General features: G+C 34.1%; 1 protein-coding gene across 3 annotated transcripts in view; it reads left to right on the forward strand.

The window, feature by feature from the left end:
* The window catches only part of LOC136852392 (ATP-binding cassette sub-family C member 3-like), a 57,577-nt gene that overhangs the window by 27,049 nt on the left and 11,038 nt on the right, over positions 1-19,490 (forward strand). For all 3 annotated transcript variants that reach the window (XM_067126986.1, XM_067126987.1, XM_067126988.1), the window contains exons 2-20: positions 3,146-3,461; positions 4,242-4,418; positions 4,747-4,872; positions 6,605-6,742; positions 7,322-7,447; positions 7,805-7,995; positions 8,580-8,732; positions 9,074-9,251; positions 10,190-10,358; positions 10,684-10,835; positions 11,074-11,211; positions 12,183-12,329; positions 13,578-13,662; positions 15,490-15,692; positions 16,532-16,708; positions 17,025-17,192; positions 17,491-17,674; positions 18,065-18,158; positions 18,362-18,557. In XM_067126986.1, the coding sequence (XP_066983087.1) occupies positions 3,342-3,461; positions 4,242-4,418; positions 4,747-4,872; positions 6,605-6,742; positions 7,322-7,447; positions 7,805-7,995; positions 8,580-8,732; positions 9,074-9,251; positions 10,190-10,358; positions 10,684-10,835; positions 11,074-11,211; positions 12,183-12,329; positions 13,578-13,662; positions 15,490-15,692; positions 16,532-16,708; positions 17,025-17,192; positions 17,491-17,674; positions 18,065-18,158; positions 18,362-18,557 (2,922 nt within the window). In that variant the 5' untranslated portion in view covers positions 3,146-3,341. The remainder of the gene's footprint in view (positions 1-3,145; positions 3,462-4,241; positions 4,419-4,746; positions 4,873-6,604; positions 6,743-7,321; positions 7,448-7,804; positions 7,996-8,579; positions 8,733-9,073; positions 9,252-10,189; positions 10,359-10,683; positions 10,836-11,073; positions 11,212-12,182; positions 12,330-13,577; positions 13,663-15,489; positions 15,693-16,531; positions 16,709-17,024; positions 17,193-17,490; positions 17,675-18,064; positions 18,159-18,361; positions 18,558-19,490) is intronic.

Here is a 19,490-nt window from a genome sequence, read left to right on the forward strand (position 1 = left end):
TCTCTCTCTCTCTCTCTCTCTCTCTCTCTCTCTCTCTCTCGTGAGATGTTACTAACATTACTACAAGATCAGTGTTAAATACAAGGTAGCCGAATTCTTCTCTCTCTCTCTCTCTCTCTCTCTCTCTCTCTCTCTCTCTCTCTCTCTCTCTCTCTCTCTATAAAGTTCAGAATACCTTTTATATGCAGTAACAAATGAAACGGGGTGCCTAAAGACCTTATTTAGTTAATGCCCGAAATGAGAGAGAGAGAGAGAGAGAGAGAGAGAGAGAGAGAGAGAGAGAGAGAGAGAGAGATAGATGAAGCTTTTAGGGACTTAGCATGACCCATTCCTCATCTTACGCGACATCTATGGAAAATCACAGAAGTCCATTTCCAATGGCGCCTGATATGTACGAAAGGTCACCCACTCAAGTATTGACCCGGCCCGAAGTTCTCGGACCAAAGAGGAAAAATACAATTCATTGCACTGGACTGTCAGTTTAGTTCAATTGACAAAACCTTTATCTGAATATAGGTCTTGGTAACCTTGAATGCTTATTTGTCTAAAATTAAAAAAAAAATGATAAATTTAACCTCTGACGTAAAGATGTTCACAGAAGGTTGGCAATTCACGGCAATCTTTTTTTTCTTTCTTTCTTTTTTTAAGCTGTCAGCCTCTTCATCATTTTTAAGTTGTAGTCCTTGTCTTCAATGTTCTCAGTCAAGGGTTAAGATGAAGGACTCGTCCAGCACTTAGTTTTTGGGAGACGTATGTAGGTATGTATACATACTGTATGTATTATATATATACATATTTATATATGTATGTATTATATATATACATATATATATGTATGTATATAATATATAGTATATTCATATATATATATATATATATATATATATATATATATATATATATATATATATACATATATATACACACACGCACACAGTAATAGTGCGTGCGTACGTATGTGTATATTACTTTAAATAACAATATTTAAATTCCACCTCTCTCAACACCACTGTAAGTGTCACATAGATAAAAAAAACATTCATAAAATTAAATTCTCCAGCCCAGTTTCGTCCATTTTATTCTATAAATCTACAGAAAATTAAAACATGCCCCAAAAAAATCAGTTCCAACCTAATTTCGTAAAATCTCGTACTACGGCGTACCATGTGAAGCATAACTCATCTTCATCCAATCACGTGACCCTCTTAAAAGAGATTGAGAGACGCAGTCCCGTTAGATAGTATCTTCTTGCACGTTCATTGGCGGGGTTAGGTTAACTGTGCTTCCCTTGCATGCGTAGGCAGATTCTTTTGTTTGCGTTCTTGATTGCATTAACCTCGCTTGTTTGAAGACGGTTGGCTTGGTGATAACTTTTACGGAGTTAGACCTATGTTGTCTCCGCTGACATACCCTTTTAGTTTTCTGAAAAGAAAACTATTTTGCCGGCTTTGTCTGTCCGTCCGCGCTTTTTTCTTGTCCGCCCTCAGATCTTAAAAACTACAAAGGCTAGAGGGTTGCAAATTGGTATGTTGATCATCCACCCTTCAGTCATCAATCATACCAAATTGCAGGTCTATAGCCTCAGTAGTTTTTATTTTATTTAAGGTTAAAGTTAGTCATAATCGTGCTTCTTGCTTCTGGCAACGATATAGGGCAGGCCTCCACGGCCGGCTTAGAGTTTCACGGGAGGCGGCTTATACAGCATTATACCGAGACCACCGAAAGATAGATCTGTTTTCGGTGGCCTTGATTATACGCTGTACAGAAAACTTGATTGTGCCGAAGAAACTTTGGCTCATTTTATACTTTTGTATTGTTTCGCATTTTTTTATTGCGTATTTTTCTCTCTGTAAAATTAATCTAAACGAGTGAAAAATAGTCTCATTTTTTTAAATCTGTCAAAAAAAAAAAATTTTGTCAGTACTTGAAAAATACTGGAGAGATGAGCCGTTGAATTTAAAGATTTTTTTTTTTTTGTAACGAAAGGTTTCTGGGGATTAGTTTTCAATCGAAAAGAAAAACACGGTCTGCTCTGCGTAAAAATAAAGGAATATTTATGTTTTGGGAAATATTTAATGAAATATTAACTATTTTTTTCTTCCAATAATTTTTTCATATTTTTTCAATGGGCATCCTGTAGTATATATATATATATATATATATATATATATATATATATATATATATATATATATATATATATATATATATATATATATATATATATATATATATACATACATACATATATAAATATATATATTCATATATAAATATATATTTATATACATATATAAATATATGTATTATATGTACACACGTATACATACATACATATATGTGTATAGTATATAATGAATAAATAGAAAATGCAGACACACACGCAATGGCGAAGAAAATAACCCTTACCAGACCGGACATATTTCACCGTAACCCTTTTATCACCAGAAGGGCGTTCATAGCTCCAGAGGGGAGATCCCCACAGCCCCTTTCTGTAGTGGAGAGTTTCACCCCAACTTTTTCCCCTACGACCCCGGAAAAATATGGCCATTTATCGGATGCTGTCACCAGTTAGAACTCCCTCCCTTCCGTCAGTCACCCTGCGTAGTACAGTAGTAGGCTACGTAGGGGTTTTAAACTGGCAGCTGGAGACAGTGTTGTTTTGTTGTGCTGTGTTTGAAATGATTGTTGTATTGTGATTTGTTGCAAGGCGGGTAAAAGAATTGTTGTTCTTTGGTTATGTTGTAGCGTATATATTTATACACACATATATATATCGTTGAGTTCGTAGGTTTATTGTAGTATGTATTTTTATACTGCTACTTTGTCAGTGGTTTGGAAAAGAAACAGCAACCTTCTTTTGGTCCTGTCGAGGTAACCAGTTGCACGCCATGGACAGCCATGCTCGATGAAGCTGTCAACATTGCTAATAGTACCACTACCACTACTGGCACAGTTTGCATAATGTAACTAGCCTTTTCAATTCACGTCATTTGTCAATTCTAGACTGATGAAAAGGCAAAGATGAGATCTTTCAACAAACCTTAAACCCTCTGGTCTGGGCGGCCAGGGGTCACAGTGAGACCACAGAAGCCAATAGAGTAAGTAAATTGTATTAATGAAATTTTTAATCCACTTTTTTCAGAATTGTCAGCGGTGTTGAGAGGCCTCTGGTGTCGACAAGGATGGCAATTGGATCTTCGGAGAAAATGAGATATTCTCTTTCAAAAAACTGGCGTTTTTCTTGTTGAAAAGGAATGAATATCAGCATATAATTACAATAAGCCACAAGAAATATTAACTCTTTAAAAGACCAAGAGCACTGGAATTCTACCTCCAAAATGAACAACACAGACGAAGTTTCAGATTCCGTAGAAACTGCAACAGATTTGGCGCCGAGTGAAGAAGATGCGGGAGAAACTCGCGATCGCATTTCGAAGTTGTGTGGTTCTCCGTTCTGGGTAAGGAAGCGTCTAGTTAAAAGAAAGTAATTCGCAGTGTTTGTTTTCATAAAGTCACTGCTGTGAATGCTCAAATTATAGAGCTTTTTGTGCACAGATAATAAAATAGTTTGTTTTCATCACGTCGTTGCTGTGAATGCTGAAATTATAGAGCTTTTTGTGCACAGATAATAAAATAGATTAGTTTGTTTTCATCACGTCATTGTTGTGAAGGCTGAAATTATAGAGCTTTTTGTGCACAGATAATACAATAGAGTTTTTTTCATTAAATCATTGCTCTGGCTGCTGAAATTAAAGAGCTTTTTGTGCACAGATAATATAAATTTGTGTCAAATGAAGATTTTATCACCTTGTTATGGGTGGATAGATTTGCTGTATATGTATATATGTTTTAAATGCATAGTTATATGTCTATGTATAGACAGATTACGTGCTGTCAAGGATCAAGAGCCCGTGCTGGCTTATGGCAAGGCCAGCTTAATCTAGACTGACTCTACAGTAAAAGAGATTGTGACACTAGCTCTTTCAGATGCCATTCGTCACATTTAGACCTAAGGCTAGTAGCTTGGTCAACTAATAATAATAATAATAATAATAATAATAATAATAATAATAATAATAATAATAATAATAATAATAATAAACTAGCAACCAGTTTATACTCAGTAGAAGCCCTTTTTTAAAAAAATACAAATTTGACACAATTTGGTGCCCCTTCCCTAGTTCCTACGAATGAGTTTCTTCTATTAAATAATAATACTTTCCCTTTATCTTTTACAGAATGCTTCTCTGTCGTGGGATGGGGACTTACCTGACATGGGCATCTGCATGGAAAGGACAGTCCTGATTTGGGGGCCTTGCATTTTACTTTGGGCACTGGCACCCTTACAAGTGTACCTCCTCAGACGCAGGGGTTTGTGCTACATGCCCTGGACATGTTTGAGAATAACGAAAGTTGTAAGTGTCCAGAGTAAGTTATTGCTCTGTTTTTTATTCGTTTCGATTATTTTTGTCGAAATCTGTAGATTATGTTTTGTTATGATGATGAGAATGATTTCTGCTTAAGTTAAAATAGTGTGGGTAGGTCTAGCAGAGCCTATATAAACTGGCTTTGGGTCTAGTCTTGTCACATTTTTGCACAGTCTAGGTAAAATGTTGAAATTATACGATTTACCACTTTTCTAATGTTCATTCATTCTTTTTTTTTGTAAATACAATAATGCACTCATGTATTTGTTAAACATTTTGTCTATCATATATTGCAATTCATAATTTCTACACTCAGGTAATTTCCGTCCTGCTGATCGTAATAGCGGGAGCCGAGTTGATATGGGCTTTAGTACTATCAGCTCAAGGATTCCCTCTTCCCTCCAATGAATATTTAGCTCCCGTTATTCTTATGTCTTCTTATGTAAGTATGTCATGCTTTTAACTTTAACTCTCCTTTTCATTCTGTAGTGGCCGTGTTGCTTTACTAAGATCATGAATGCTAGACTGAATGAATGAATGAATAACAGACTATGTCTGTTAGACTGTCTGTGCAAAGGTCTTTGGTCATAGGGCTATTACCTAGCAGGCCGTCTGAACTGTTAGGTGTTGGGCTGTATGCGCATGATGGTATATTTTCTAGCCTTCAGTAACACCGTTAACATGTTTGTGATTATTTCTAGTATGAATACTTTAAATTCAGCTTTAACTTGAGTAAAACATGTTCTATAAAAACTGCACTACATATATTTGCAGTCTGAAAAAAACATATTTGCGTTTAGTTATAACACAAACACATTTATGTTCAGTAATGTCACAAATATACTTAGCCTATTCCTTTTGCAATCGTAGATTTAATACAGTTTGTATTGAAGCTCGGAATGGGAATGAAGAGTGAGGCGAAAGAGATGTTAAAGAAAAGTAGGGAAAATGTTTGACAGGCAGACCTTCATGCTTATTTCTCTTTATTTTTGAGATTAGATTTATAATTTTTTCCCATCATGGCCTCCTATCTTTCCCTCTACCAAAAAGCTTTGGAATTTTTTCCCGTGTTCTTTCCTGTCACCATAACCTTTCTTCCATTATGGAGTTGTTTATAACTTAACAACAAAATACATAAAAACATTTTAATCTTGTATTCGTGTTACACTAGCGTGTTCATGCACAGCTTAAGGTTACCTGTGCAATATTATATAAACCTCATTATTGTGTTGGCATTTTACGCCGAAACTCGTGAGTTGTGTGTGAAGTTTTTTTTTTCATCTTTTATTAGTTGTGCGTGAAGTTAGCATGCTACTGTACAAATTGTATGAGAGAGAGAGAGAGAGAGAGAGAGAGAGAGAAGAGAGAGACGGTCTTTGTTCGTTGTTAGCGTGTTTTCAGGAACAGTTCCATGCGTCTTATTAAATTGACAAGGCGTGTTTCTTATTAGTAGAAAGCATGCGATGTTGCGTTTAATAATGTTTTTCTTTTTAGGGAGGGTTGGCGAGAATTAAGCAGATTAACTTTCACCTTTCTTATATCTTAAGTCTTAAGACTATAAATATGACAAATTAATATAGCGTCAATAGTAGTAGTATTAGTGGTGGTAGTAGTAGTAGTAGTAGTAATATTAGTATTAGTAGTAGTAGCAGGCATTAGTAGTAGTAGCAGGCAGGAGTAGTCATTGAAACGGCTCTGTCGCATTGATTTTACGAGTTGTTGTTGCGAAATCTTTTGTTTGCTTCTGAGTATTGACATTAATTAAGGTTCTGAATTACGCCGTTTGTAAATATATCACAGGTGAACATAAAGACTTGCATTAGTTATGATTAATCACAGATAATTTCATTATTAATCTGGTCCATATATTGTTAAAGATAGCACATCTCTGGATCAACTTTCTTGTAGATGTTAAAGGTCGTCTTCCATTTATTTCATAATTATTATTAAGATAAGCGCCCTCAACAACCTGGTTGCTGTTATTTACAGAAAATATTTGTCTATTTACACTATAATATTAACTAAAGAGCTTTGCAGTTGTTTTGTGGTGTCCGAGTTGAAATCCCTTTTTTGTAACTTTGGTAGACGTATATCATTTTTGTTTGCCCCTTTATATTTCTGTATATGTTTTTTTATGATTCATTCAATTTGAATTTCAATTTTGTACACTGCAGACATTACAATTAGGCCTAGTACTTTTGGGGCGGCATCACGGCGAGAAGAGCAGCGGCGTCATATACTGCTTTTGGGCAGCACTGGTTGTGTGCGGTGTGCCACAGTTCATTACAACTGTCTTGTACACAGTTCACAGAGTGAGTACCATTAATGTTATTCTAAGTGGTGCCTTCTGTTATATTCCATCTGCCGTTTTCTTTGTCATGGAAAGATGCATATGCATAAGTTGGGGCATATTTTAAAGGCTCGTATTAGACCCGATATCCACATTCATACATACATACATACATACATATATATATATATATATATATATATATATATATATATATATATATATGTGTGTGTGTGTGTGTGTGTGTGTGTGTGTGTGTGTGTGTGTGTGTGTGTGTGTGTGTGTGTGTGTATAAATATGCTTCATCGTTCCCAAAAGAAAACATTATTATTTAATCATTTGGGTCATTAAGCCTTCTTTTTACATAATTATGAGTATGATTGTCCCTTTGGATTTCATCATCCATTTTGCAATCACATATTCAGGAGCTATTGGCATCTTTATAAAGGCTGTCTTCAGAAAATTTAACTTCATCTCAATCAGTGAATATTTGGAAACAGAAGGGTAAAATCTTAGGGAGCTACATTCTTTATGTGGAAAAGGTTTATACAGTTGAAATGATATGAAGGAATGTACATAATGTATATTTTTTATTTTCCAGAATGACCAGCTACATGTTCTCCTGGTGGTGACCTTCCTGCTACAATATATTGGTGCTATTTCCCTGTTTATTGTTAACTGTTTTGTGGACAATCCACCTGAATCCAAGTGGTTTAATAAATCAAAGGTATTTTTAGTATTTTCCTGTTTATAGTTTTATACAATGGCAAATTTATGCAGTGAAATATAGATGAAATAAACAAAAATAGCCCTCATATTGCAGTAGTGTTAATAATAATCTCATTTTATTGATGTACAGTAACTTTATTCAAATCTGTTGATTCAAGTAAAGTACATTTATAGAGGTTTCTTCAAATGACAGGGAAATTTCTTAAACCCAGTCAAAGAAATCATATATTTGCAGTTTGATGAACCCCCAATGCTTAAGAAATGTGTCGACTTTGCCAGTTTACAGCCTTCATGCCTAAGAAATCTGCTCTTGACGATTGTAAGACCTCCATGTCTAAGAAATCATGCTTTTCAGAGTTCCTTTCCCGAGTACGATGCATCTTTTATAAGCAGAATGACCTTCCACTGGGCAAATGGAATGGTCTGGCGAGGTTACAAGACCACTTTAAAAGCAGATGATCTCTGGGAGCTTCCGAGTCGCATTCGTGCCACAAATCTAGACAGAGAGTGGGATATCGCATGGCAAAGTGAGCTCTCTGCCATTACGTACGTATGACTATATTTGTAATGTCTCTTTAAAATGTGGATGTGATTGTCTTCAAAGATTCATGTTTCAGGAGCATGACATGGAATAGCCATTCATTTTATTTTTACTATACCTGTTAGTGTCTGTTAATGCATTCTATTTATAGAAAATCTATCAATATTTTTCAGTTGAGCCACTGTTGAGGAAACCACATATGCTGCCTTTAGTGTTTTATCTTTTTATTCATTATTACCACAACTCTGTTTTCTGTTTGTTCATCCATCCCATCCCTGATCTTTCTCCCCCCCCCCTTATAGTTCATTCATTTATAAGAACTTGATTTTGTAATATTATTCTGGAATTATCTCTTGTGAATGTTTGAAATGTTTTAGTTTGTCATAAATAATTGTATTTTCATGTTAAACTGTAATGCAGAGTTCTTGTACATTGCTCTGGATGCTACAGTGTATGTTAGCTTTCCTTAATTATTTATTGTTCTTCATTTTGGGTGTCATTTGTGAATTATAATTGAGATTATCATTTATGAATTGTAGTTCAGATGTAGATCCAACCAATTACTAACAAGTCTTGATTTATTCCTTAGGCAGAGAAAAATACCAGGCGATGACGTAACTGCTCTACCTAAAGTATCTGTGTTACGAGTTTTGTTAAGGCTGTTCTTTTTGCCATTCTTTATGGCGACACTCCTCTACGTAGCATCAGAGTTAATGGTTTTTGCTACTCCCAGACTTCTAAGGTAATGTCATGTTTGCTGTAGAAAATATAACCACTATGACACAGCAATATACATATAATTCTGAATTTTTTTTTTTTTTTTTGGACATATCCATGTCAGAGTTAATGTCCCTGTTAGTGCTTTACTGATGTAAATGATTAATTACTTTATATATATTAATAGTGTATCCTAATCTCACAGCACAAAAGGTTTCATGATATTACTGGTCGTTATTGTTGTTTATTTAAATCAGTCTCAATTACTGATTAACATTTAAGATGCTGTTTATTATATACAGCACTGTATTTCCATGCACTATGACAGTTACAGGATTGTAATTAATGATTTGTCTTTGTCTCCAGTGCCCTGATAAGTTTTACTACAGATGGAAATGAACCAGCTTGGCATGGATACCTCTATGCTTTGCTCCTCATGCTAATCACACTTTTGACCACTTTTGTCAAGAACATTTTTTATTACATTGATCAAACCTTGGCTACACAGTTGAGGTCTACCATCATGTCAGCTGTGTACCGCAAAGTAAGTTTCAGACTTTCTGTGTTTGGTATTACCATTGCATGTATATTATCAATAACTTGTCATTATTACTTGTAATTAAATTTGCCCATAGGAGATGTCCCCCAGTTCTCTCAGACTGGTAGGACAGGTTATTTTATCTGACATTTTGTACTTTTCTGTTGTCATCATCTGTAGCCAATATTTATTTACTTATTTTAAAAATAATGTTGCTGTAACCAGAGTTATATATGCCTATAGAAGCACTTAGAAAAACAAATGAAGTACTGTATACTGTATGCACAATGAATCTCAACACAGCACATAGGTTAAGAACAAATGATAAATGGAAAGGTTTTCGTTTTACACTTTTGGAAACAAAGCTTAATTTCCTTGTAGCTCCATCCATGCCTTCTAAAGAATTCAACCTGGTGACTAAAAGTACCTGAAGTGACTTAGGATGAGAGTAGCAGACCACATAATACTGTATACCATATATCTTCTCTCAGTCCTTACTAGCATTACTTGCTGTCACTCAGGTTTCAGCTGTGGATTACAGGTGCCAAATTGTCTTTATTACCTGGCATTTAAGAGATAAACAAAGATTTTTACCTGTCAAGACAAGCATTTACCTGTGTTTGCATTCTTATGCAGTTTTTAAACTAAACATGAAAGTATTTGTTTTGCATGTAACCCTTGACTTAGTGGGAGAGTAGAGCACACACTTGGCGAAAACTATATAATATATAAAAGCAAAATATAATTCATAACAGGCTTCCTCTGTTCTTATGTCTTGCAGTTAAGGCAGTTACAAAAGTAGTGTACAGTATAAATAAATAAAAGGATTTAATTGTATCACAGATTTAAACACTTTAATGTACTGTACTACTACTACTGTGTACATATAGTAAATTCATTATTGGGAATGTTGCCATTTTTTTTTACAAGCAATATTTTTACAGGCTTTGGTGTTGTCCAATAGTTCTCGTAGAGAATCTACAGTTGGAGAAATTGTAAACCTTATGTCAATAGATTCCCAGCGATTAAGTGATACTCTGCTGTACATTAACCTCGCTTGGGGTGCTCCGATTGTGATAAGCTTAGCCCTCTATGAGCTCTGGCAGTTACTGGGTAAGGAAATTTATGTTTTGGGATATTTTAGTACTGTATTGATTAATAGATATACAGTGATAGTGTTGGAGATTTGTTTCATATTGTTATTAAAGTACTTTAATGATATAACTGAGGCATACTTCTTGACTCAAAGGATTTACTTTTGAAAGTTAAAAGTTGAAGCAAAGTAAAAAGTAGACAGCCAAATTGTTTGTTCCAAACATAGGTATTTATCATGGTCTAGTAATACCTTTCTTTTTACTTTTTTTTCATAGGAATCTTCAAATTTCAGGTTAATACAATACTATAGACAAACTTGATGTTTTTCTTTTTCTTTGTTTAGGTCCATCTGTGCTGTCAGGTCTTGCTGTACTTATTCTTTTGATCCCCATAAACAGTGTTGTAGCTAACAAAATAAAAAATCTTCAGACATCACAAATGAAATTTAAGGATAAGAGAATAAAGTTACTTAATGAAATCATAAATGGTATTAAGGTAAGTAGTTGCTTTTGCAATAGTGATTTGTTAATTACTGACCATCACCCTTTTGTTTCATATCTGATCTTAAAGAATTGTTAAATTAGTTAATAATCCACCTGAACTGATAGCCTCCAAAATTAGCCAAATTTAGGTCAGTCTTGATTCATTTCTATTTAAAATACCAGTACAGTTACAGTTCATTGTATCCAAACTAATTTCTTTATTTTATGAAATATTTTTGTATGTATTGCAGGTACTTAAATTATATGCTTGGGAGGGATCTTTTGCCAAACAAGTTGAAGTAATCAGAAAAGATGAAATTAGTGTTCTAAGGAAGTCTGCATATTTTCAAGCTTTTGCGAGTTTTGTGTGGCTAGCAACTCCATATTTGGTAAGCTTTATTTTACAGCCTGTAAAATTCTTTAAAAGTACAACATGTTTTGTCCTGCTACTTTGTAATACTTTGTAATACCTTTCTGATAGTCAGTTGAGGGACTATCCTCCAACCTAAGGTGTGAGTCTCTTATATAAAAGGTCATATAGTGTATACTGTAATCCCATGTGAACAGATCACAAATTTTCTAAGTAAATTCTCCTGTGGTAGAGATAATACTACATTTTATGAGCTTGCTTTATCTTTGTAATTTAATGTTCAATCATGATACTGTACCCAATTTTACTTGTAGAAACCTAATAAAGTACTACTGTAAACTAGAGTCTTGAGACCAAAGCTGTACAGTAGATCCTTCCCTAACAACCAAGTACTATTAATCTCAAGTTTCCTCAGGGCACAGAATGACCAATATTTCCTAGTGCCTTTGCTAAGTTCTCATGAAAAATTTTTAGTTCTTTTTTCCATCTTCTCAGGAGTAATATTCGGTTTCAAATACTGTACTCCTTACTCCTACTAATTTATATATACATTGTACAGTATTATGTAAGTTTTGTATACTTACCCATTACAGTGTCAAAGTATTTTAATGAATGACTTGATTTTAGGAACTTAAATTTTATAAAATACCTGTATTTTGGTAAAATCATAATTTTTGTGCATGTAACAGTTCTCAATATGCACATCATGAAATTCAAGTTTAGATTTAGCCTTATGTATTGTCCTTGTATACAGTATATGAGGGTATAATTGTTTTGTAAGCCTACACCATGACACTAACCAGTATACAAAAGCAAAATCAACAGCATTAGAAACCACAAACGTCTGCCAAGGCTGAGAAGTCCAACCCCGTAAAGGTCCCTCCTCCCTAAAAGTTATATTCCTGTTTCTCCCCAACTCAAATCATTACCATTTTGGAGGTAAACATAGAAAATAATGGCACTTTATATTTCATGTTTCTTCCCTTGCAGGTAGCATTAGGATCTTTCGCTACTTTTGTAATGGTATCAGAGGAAAATGTATTAGATGCCAAGACAGCGTTTGTAGCCATTTCTCTCTTCAACATAATGAGGATGCCCATCACACAGCTGCCTGCTTCAATCGCTCAGGCAATTCAGGTAACTTAGATCATTGTTATATTGTACTGTACTGTTGGCTTAATTCTTTCTTAAACTGTAGCACATCCTCCTCTCTCTCTCTCTCTCTCTCTCTCTCTCTCTCTCTCTCTCTCTCTCTCTCTCTCTCTCTCTCTCTCTCTCTCTCTCTCTCTTCTTCTTCTTCTTCTTCAGCTGTGTCATTTCATTTCCTCATATGTATTAGTATAATGACACTTTACAAAGAGCCCTACTAATTATAAGTGCTCTCTGGTATTTATCATTATAGGTGAAAGTAACTTAGAGAAAAAAGTTTCATAATTTGAACTCTACTAAATTAAAAGGAGATAGATTTAAATTATATACAACTTCTGCCATATGCACATTATAACCATCCATATATCATCCAACTCCATGTGATGCGAAGAGCCTCTATAAAATTCCGCCACTCATGTCTTCTGTGCGTTGTCTTCCACAAATCTCCACCCATCTGCTGTCTCCTGTAATTTCCCTTTGTTGTATCTTTTCTTATTCTATCCTACCATCTGACTCCTAATATTCTTCTTAAAGCTTTATTTTCCAATTGACAAAGTATTTTAGATATAGTTTCATTGTCATACCATGATTCATGTCTATTTAGCAATACAGATCATACTAAAATCTATTAGAAGGACTAACATTCCCATGTCGCTTCCCACTATTCACTGGAAATTCATTTGACAAGTCCTCATCAGCATATAACTTTGTATCTACTCTTTTTATGGATAATTTCAGTTAGGTTTGCATAATTTGCTATGACTTCCTATTCCCAATAATCAAACATTTTTCCTCATTTTATATCTGTGAAACTGTGAACAGTAGTTAGTATATGTAATAGGTAGGATACTAGAGTTAGTATTCATACATACAAATAAAAAAAAACTGTATAAATTAGAAAAATAAGAAAAGTATATGTTAGGGTAAGAATTTTAAGCAAATGAAAAATCAGTACACTAATAAGTTAGGCCAAGTAGTATTAAAGGTAAAACACAATACTGATATGGTAAAAATATTGAGGTATTAAGGTGAAGCATTAAAGAGTAAATTCTTTTTCAGGGCCATGAATTGTTAAGCTTAAGGTTGTTTTACTAAAAAATGAGATTGATGATACAGTATTTACTTGACTGACCTAAGGGCTACAGAACAATTATTTACTAGTCAAGTGTGAGTTATTACTGAAATAAAGAATATTTTCTTAATGTAATGTGGGGATTATTTAAATTTTCATTTCAGGCTAATGTAGCATTGAAGAGATTGGGCAAATATTTTGGGTCTTCAAATATCGATTTAAGTGCTGTCTGTCAAGACACAGAGGAAAGTAAGTACAATATTTATTTTGTTGTGCTGTTATTTATATCCATGCATAACTGGATACAAGTTCTTACAGCGTACAAACTTCTTGTAAGTCAGTGCCGTATTATTGTACACAGAGCAACCTTTTTCACATAGAGCAGCCAGTTAGCTGAGAGAAAGATGAGTTTCATCTTTTTCACAGATAAATATCCCAGTTACTAGGGAAACCCAATGCTGTCCACATTATTCCTTATTTTTCATTTTTTCTGGTCTCTCTTAATGTTTTGCCATTTGGATAAATTAAATATAAGTTATCCATACATATGATGAACATAGGAAAGTGCTGCATTTTTTAGTTTTCTGTAAAAGAAAACTATTGTGACAGCTTTATCTGTCCGTCCACACTTCTTCTGTCCTCAGATCTTAAAAACTACTGTGGGTAGAGGGCTACAAATTGGTATGCTGATCATCCACCCTCCAATCATCAAACATACCAAATTGCAGCCCTCTAGCCTTAGTAGTTTTTATTTTATTTAAGGTTAAAATTAGCCGTAATCATGAGTCTGGCAATGCTGTAGGGAGGCCACCACTGGGCCATGGCTGAAAGCTTCTTGGGCCACAGCTCATACAGCATTATACACTATACAGAAAACTCGATTGCACTGAAGAAACTTTAGCGGATTTTTTACTTGTTTTTATTGCTTCCAGTTAAGTGTACTGTATGTTGTAACTATTGAGGTCAGAGATGTGTTTTAATTGCTATTTAATGGCCTATAGCCAGGTGAATTACATTTTCTCTGTGTTTGCATATTTATTTTTGTATAAAGTGTACATTGCATCTACCACTCTATCTGGAAGCCCCTTCGGTAAGTTGAGTCTACAGTTTAGCCCTGAGGCACCTTTGCTGGGCAAAGGAGAAAAATACCAACCTGCTCATGTTCCATAGGCTTTTTGTGGAGTAAAAACAAAAATATAATGATTGATACTATAACAGAAGGAATCATGAATTCTTTTGGAAAAGCCATTGAAAATCTACAAAAGATAATTTAAAGGCCATACAACATCTGGCACATTACAATCGTGAATGATTCCTAATCATGCAAGATATTACAGACAATCCCCTAAAACTCTTAAAATGACAAATATGTAGACAGTATGAACAACTCATAGTTATGCTCAGCTACACAGCACCATGACTAAGCTGAAAAATGTTCAGTACAGCACAGCATACAAAATTGATACAGTTGGCTTCTTGCAACTTGATGCAGTGTAAGATTTAACATAATTTACGAACTAAAGAAGGGTAAGGATAGCCAAAGTGATGGTTTAGACAACCTTTCTGAAGCCGAACAATCTCGCATACATTTTTGGAAAACTAATTCCCATTGTTGTTCATTCAGTGTGTTTTCAGACTTGAAAAGATTGCCTAGTTGCATTTTTCAAGGAAAAGGGAGCTTTGTGAAAGATGTTTCAGCAGGACTAGAATGGGTTCAGACTATACAAAATCTATTTTTAAGAGAAATTATTTTACTCATGAAGTACTGTATTGCATATTACATGCTTATAAGATGAAGCTATAAGATGTAGATTAAATGCAGTACTGTATGTCAAGATATTGTACAAGCATTTTTATAGTGTTTCTTTATTGCCATCTAATTGAAGTTAACTTTTCTGTCAGTATAGTAAATATTTTCATTGATACTCTGAAAGTGGCTTATTAAAACACATAGATCTAACATTAAAATCTTGGTTTCATAAATTTCCTTTTATATCTTAGTTTTCTGAATCAAAACTTTTATGGCTTATAGCTTTAACATGAATTAACTTAGGTATATTTATCATAATTTTCCAGATTCAGCAGTTGCAGTTCATGGTGGGCAGTTCAGTTGGGGTGCAATTAATGATGAAGAACCATGGACTCTGAAGAATATAGATATGACAGTGTCATATAAGAGCTTAGTTGCTGTGGTTGGTTCTGTTGGGTCTGGTAAAAGCTCTCTTTTTTCGGCCCTGTTAGGAGAAATGCAAAAGGAAGCCGGAAGAGTAATCATAAATGTAAGACATGGCTACCATTTAGTTACCTTTATTTTTATGATGTAAACTAAGTCAGTATTCAAGAATTCATGGCAGTTTTACTCAGTCCCATTGATTATGCCAAAGGTAGTTTCTGGTTTATTTTTTGTAACATTTCAATTTGTATGTTTTGATTAGAGAGGTACATAAGTGAAAGTAATCACTAACATTACTGAATGCATTTGCAAAATACTGTAGGTCAAATTCTATCGGTTAATAATAAGTCAAGTTGCTCATATGTATTTCCATTTACAGGACAATTTTTCAACTTTTCCAATGCAGTGGCACCCATCACTTTATATAATGATTGTAAAGAATAATCCATAGCTTTTCTGGTATATTTCTTTCTACCATATTGTCAATTCCCATTTTATATTTTATTTTAAAAGGATCATGGATGTAGATTCAAAACAATTGACAGATTGTCTTTCCAAAGTTGAAGCTTATTGTTAGATGTTTTTATAGTTTAATGAGATCAGCTGTTATATTCTTGTCAGTTGATAAATTCACATATTTACTTAAATGATGGATATAAAGAATTACTATTCTGTTGTGAAATATCTTCTGAGGTATCCTAAATCAGTGCAGTAGACCTTACCTAATAAAGCCATATTCATATTGGAACAAACGGGTCATGTGAAACTGTCATTAACTATGTTTAAGGTTTCAAGTATTTTTGAAATCCTAGAAATATAAATGTATGGATGAAGCAATCTGTCTATTATTACTTTTCAAAATGACCTCTCTTGGACTAGTACATTAGGAATTATTTAAAAGTTCTCGGAAGACTATGCTTTAGTCATTTTTTTTTTCCATTTCAGGGGAGAGTAGCATATGTTTCACAACAGGCCTGGCTCCAGAATGCCACTTTGAAAGATAACATAATCTGGGGTGAACCACTTGATGAGGAAAAATATCGCAAAGTGATTGAAGCTTGTGCCCTCTTGCCAGATCTGGAAATGCTTCCCGGAGGAGATTTGACAGAAATTGGAGAAAAGGTATCACTTCATGTTGAAAGGTTTTTGCTAATTATTATACTTACATACTGGAAAGCAAAAATTTTATATTATGTAGGATTAAGTAAGTGCATTATTATTAGATAAATAAACGTACCAAGTTAGTATTAGTAACTGGACTCATTCAACACAGGATTAACCCTCAGTTTATAAGATGAGCCGGTAAATTATTCAGGATTGCCATTACATTTTATTTCAGCAATGGAACAAATCTTTTACCAGATATGAAATATAAAAATCACAATGTAGCCATTCACAGAAGTGGGCACCATTACATTGCTTCATATTTCATTTTTAGGGAATAAATCTCAGTGGAGGTCAGAAGCAAAGAATCTCGCTTGCGCGTGCAGCATATAGCAATGCAGAAATAATTCTCTTGGACGATCCTCTGAGTGCTGTTGATGCCCATGTTGGACGACACATTTTTCAGAATCTCATTGGACCCAAAGGCTTAATGACAGGAAAAGTGAGTGTTTCAATCAAAATTATGCACAATCTTTATTTGGGATGATTCCCTGCTTATTCAACATGCTTTTACTGAATGGACAAAGATGGGAGAGCTTGGCATGTTACAAGTGGTTCTGAAGCTATGTTATTGTGAACAAGTAACATAATTACAAGTAAAGTAAATGAGTGAATTATTGGTTTCATCATCAGAACGTGGGCTGCTTTCAATTAGAAACTATGTACAGTATATCTATGTATGTTTCCAGGTGCTGTTTATACTGTAATTTGAAAAGATCTAAGATTTTGTCTCCTTTCAGACAAGGATTCTTGTGACTCATGCAATATGGGTGTTGCCGCAAGTGGATGAAATTTTTGTTGTAAGAGATGGCTCTGTGGTTGAGAGGGGCACCTACAACCAGCTTCTTTCTCAGGGAGGAAACTTTGCACAGTTTCTCTTGCAACACATTAACACAAAAGATAGCATAGATGAAGAAGATAATGGTATGTACAGTATTGTTGGAGGCATATTGAGTAAATTATCTATACAGTATATGTTATTCTTGAAAAGTGATTCATAACTGTTAATTGTAATGCTTTTATCACAAACTTGACAATTATATAGAGCCTTCATTCGCAGTCCAAATGTCCCCAAATGCAAGAGTATAGGTCTTGCTCTGAGTCATGATTTTTTTTAATGAGTTTAATGCTTTAAGAAAGTTAAAGGGTGTTTCAGATTATTCATATCTTTTATTGTTATATATCCATATACTATATTTTACAGCCAGCCTACAAAATCGTAATTTATTAGTGAAGCGCAACTCACATTACAGTTAAAATATTAATTCTGTTAGTTGTATTTTGAGAAAAGAGTAATAACCTGTTCTACCTCAGAGTTAGATGAACTTTGTGACCAGCTTGAGGGAACACCCAGTGGACAAGCACTACTGAGACAGCTGTCAAGACATAGCAAAGCTGAAGATGGAAGGTAAGTCTTTTATTTTTACATTGGCATATCTTTTGAGTATCACATATTCCAGTGCAGCAGTGAGAAGTCTCAAACTTGCTGTGAATAATTTATGAAATTACTATGGTAAAACTTTCAAACCAAGGTCCACTGCTCTGACAAGATCTTGAACATATCTTGCAGGTGTTAATCAGTTGTATGTTTAAACTTAATCTGTTCATCAGAGTGGGTACCATCAAAAGACGAAGACGAAACAGCAGCACAGGGAGCAGTAGACATCACAGTGAGAGTGAAAACGAACTAACAGGATCCAGCAAAAACTTACTTAAAGGCTCTTTACCAGCTGATGGTATTAAATCTAATGATGCAAAGAAGAATGGCCAAATTTTGATACATGAAGAAAAAGTTGAAATTGGGAAGGTAAAGTTACTTGGGTATTCCCCACTTACATTTATTACTACCTGTTGTTGGGGCCAGCCCTACATTAAAACAATGTGGTTTTGACATTACTGTATATCTAGTTTAACTAACAAACCCTGGTTATTGCACAAATTATAGTAGGGTTAGGATTACTGAAAGTTATCTCAGTGTGCAAGAAGTTAAATTAAAAAGTGTACAGAGAATGTTTTCTTATCTTAGACAAAATATCTTCTGTATTTTATCAAAAGGTCCATAGAAAATTGCTGTACTCTAATTACTCATATTACTATCTTAGTTTGATTGAAGTTTGGTCACTAGTAAATATTTTGTCTTGGAGACACCAACTTTAATATCAGGTACAGACCAGTAGGCTACTTATGAACCTGGAAAATCTTATATAAGCAAAAAATTTATGTGGGAGTTTGCTATCCATTCCAAAAATTATTTTTTCAAGGAAGAGGGTAATAAATCTTTTCTTAACTCATAAATTTTACTCATAAAGTATTACTGTGGCTAAAATAGGTAAAGCTCAGTACAGTGTTGATTTAATATTTCATAAGTGGCCAATCATAAACCATCCAATTCTTTTTTATAATTGTAATTTACTGTAGAAGCAGGCACTGGAATGTTATCAGAATTTGATAATCATGTTTATGCATGTACTGTATTAATGTAGACTATTAATAGTGTACAAAATTACTAGTAGATTATTAAAAATTAGCTTGAGAATTTAGTTACCCTTAGTAGAGTGAATGCATAAAATTTGGACCATATGACCCATCATGGGTCCACTAGGGAGACCATTCAGGACCTAAAGATGATATTTCCTCAAACTTTTAAATATATCTCTAAAAAAATCCATGAGATCTAATTTTTCATAAGGACACATCTTTAACAGTAGTCAGTCATTATTGATTCATTTGTATATGTTAT

The sequence above is a fragment of the Macrobrachium rosenbergii genome, chromosome 25 (assembly GCF_040412425.1).
Source record: "Macrobrachium rosenbergii isolate ZJJX-2024 chromosome 25, ASM4041242v1, whole genome shotgun sequence".
In the NCBI taxonomy this organism is placed as follows: domain Eukaryota; kingdom Metazoa; phylum Arthropoda; class Malacostraca; order Decapoda; family Palaemonidae; genus Macrobrachium; species Macrobrachium rosenbergii.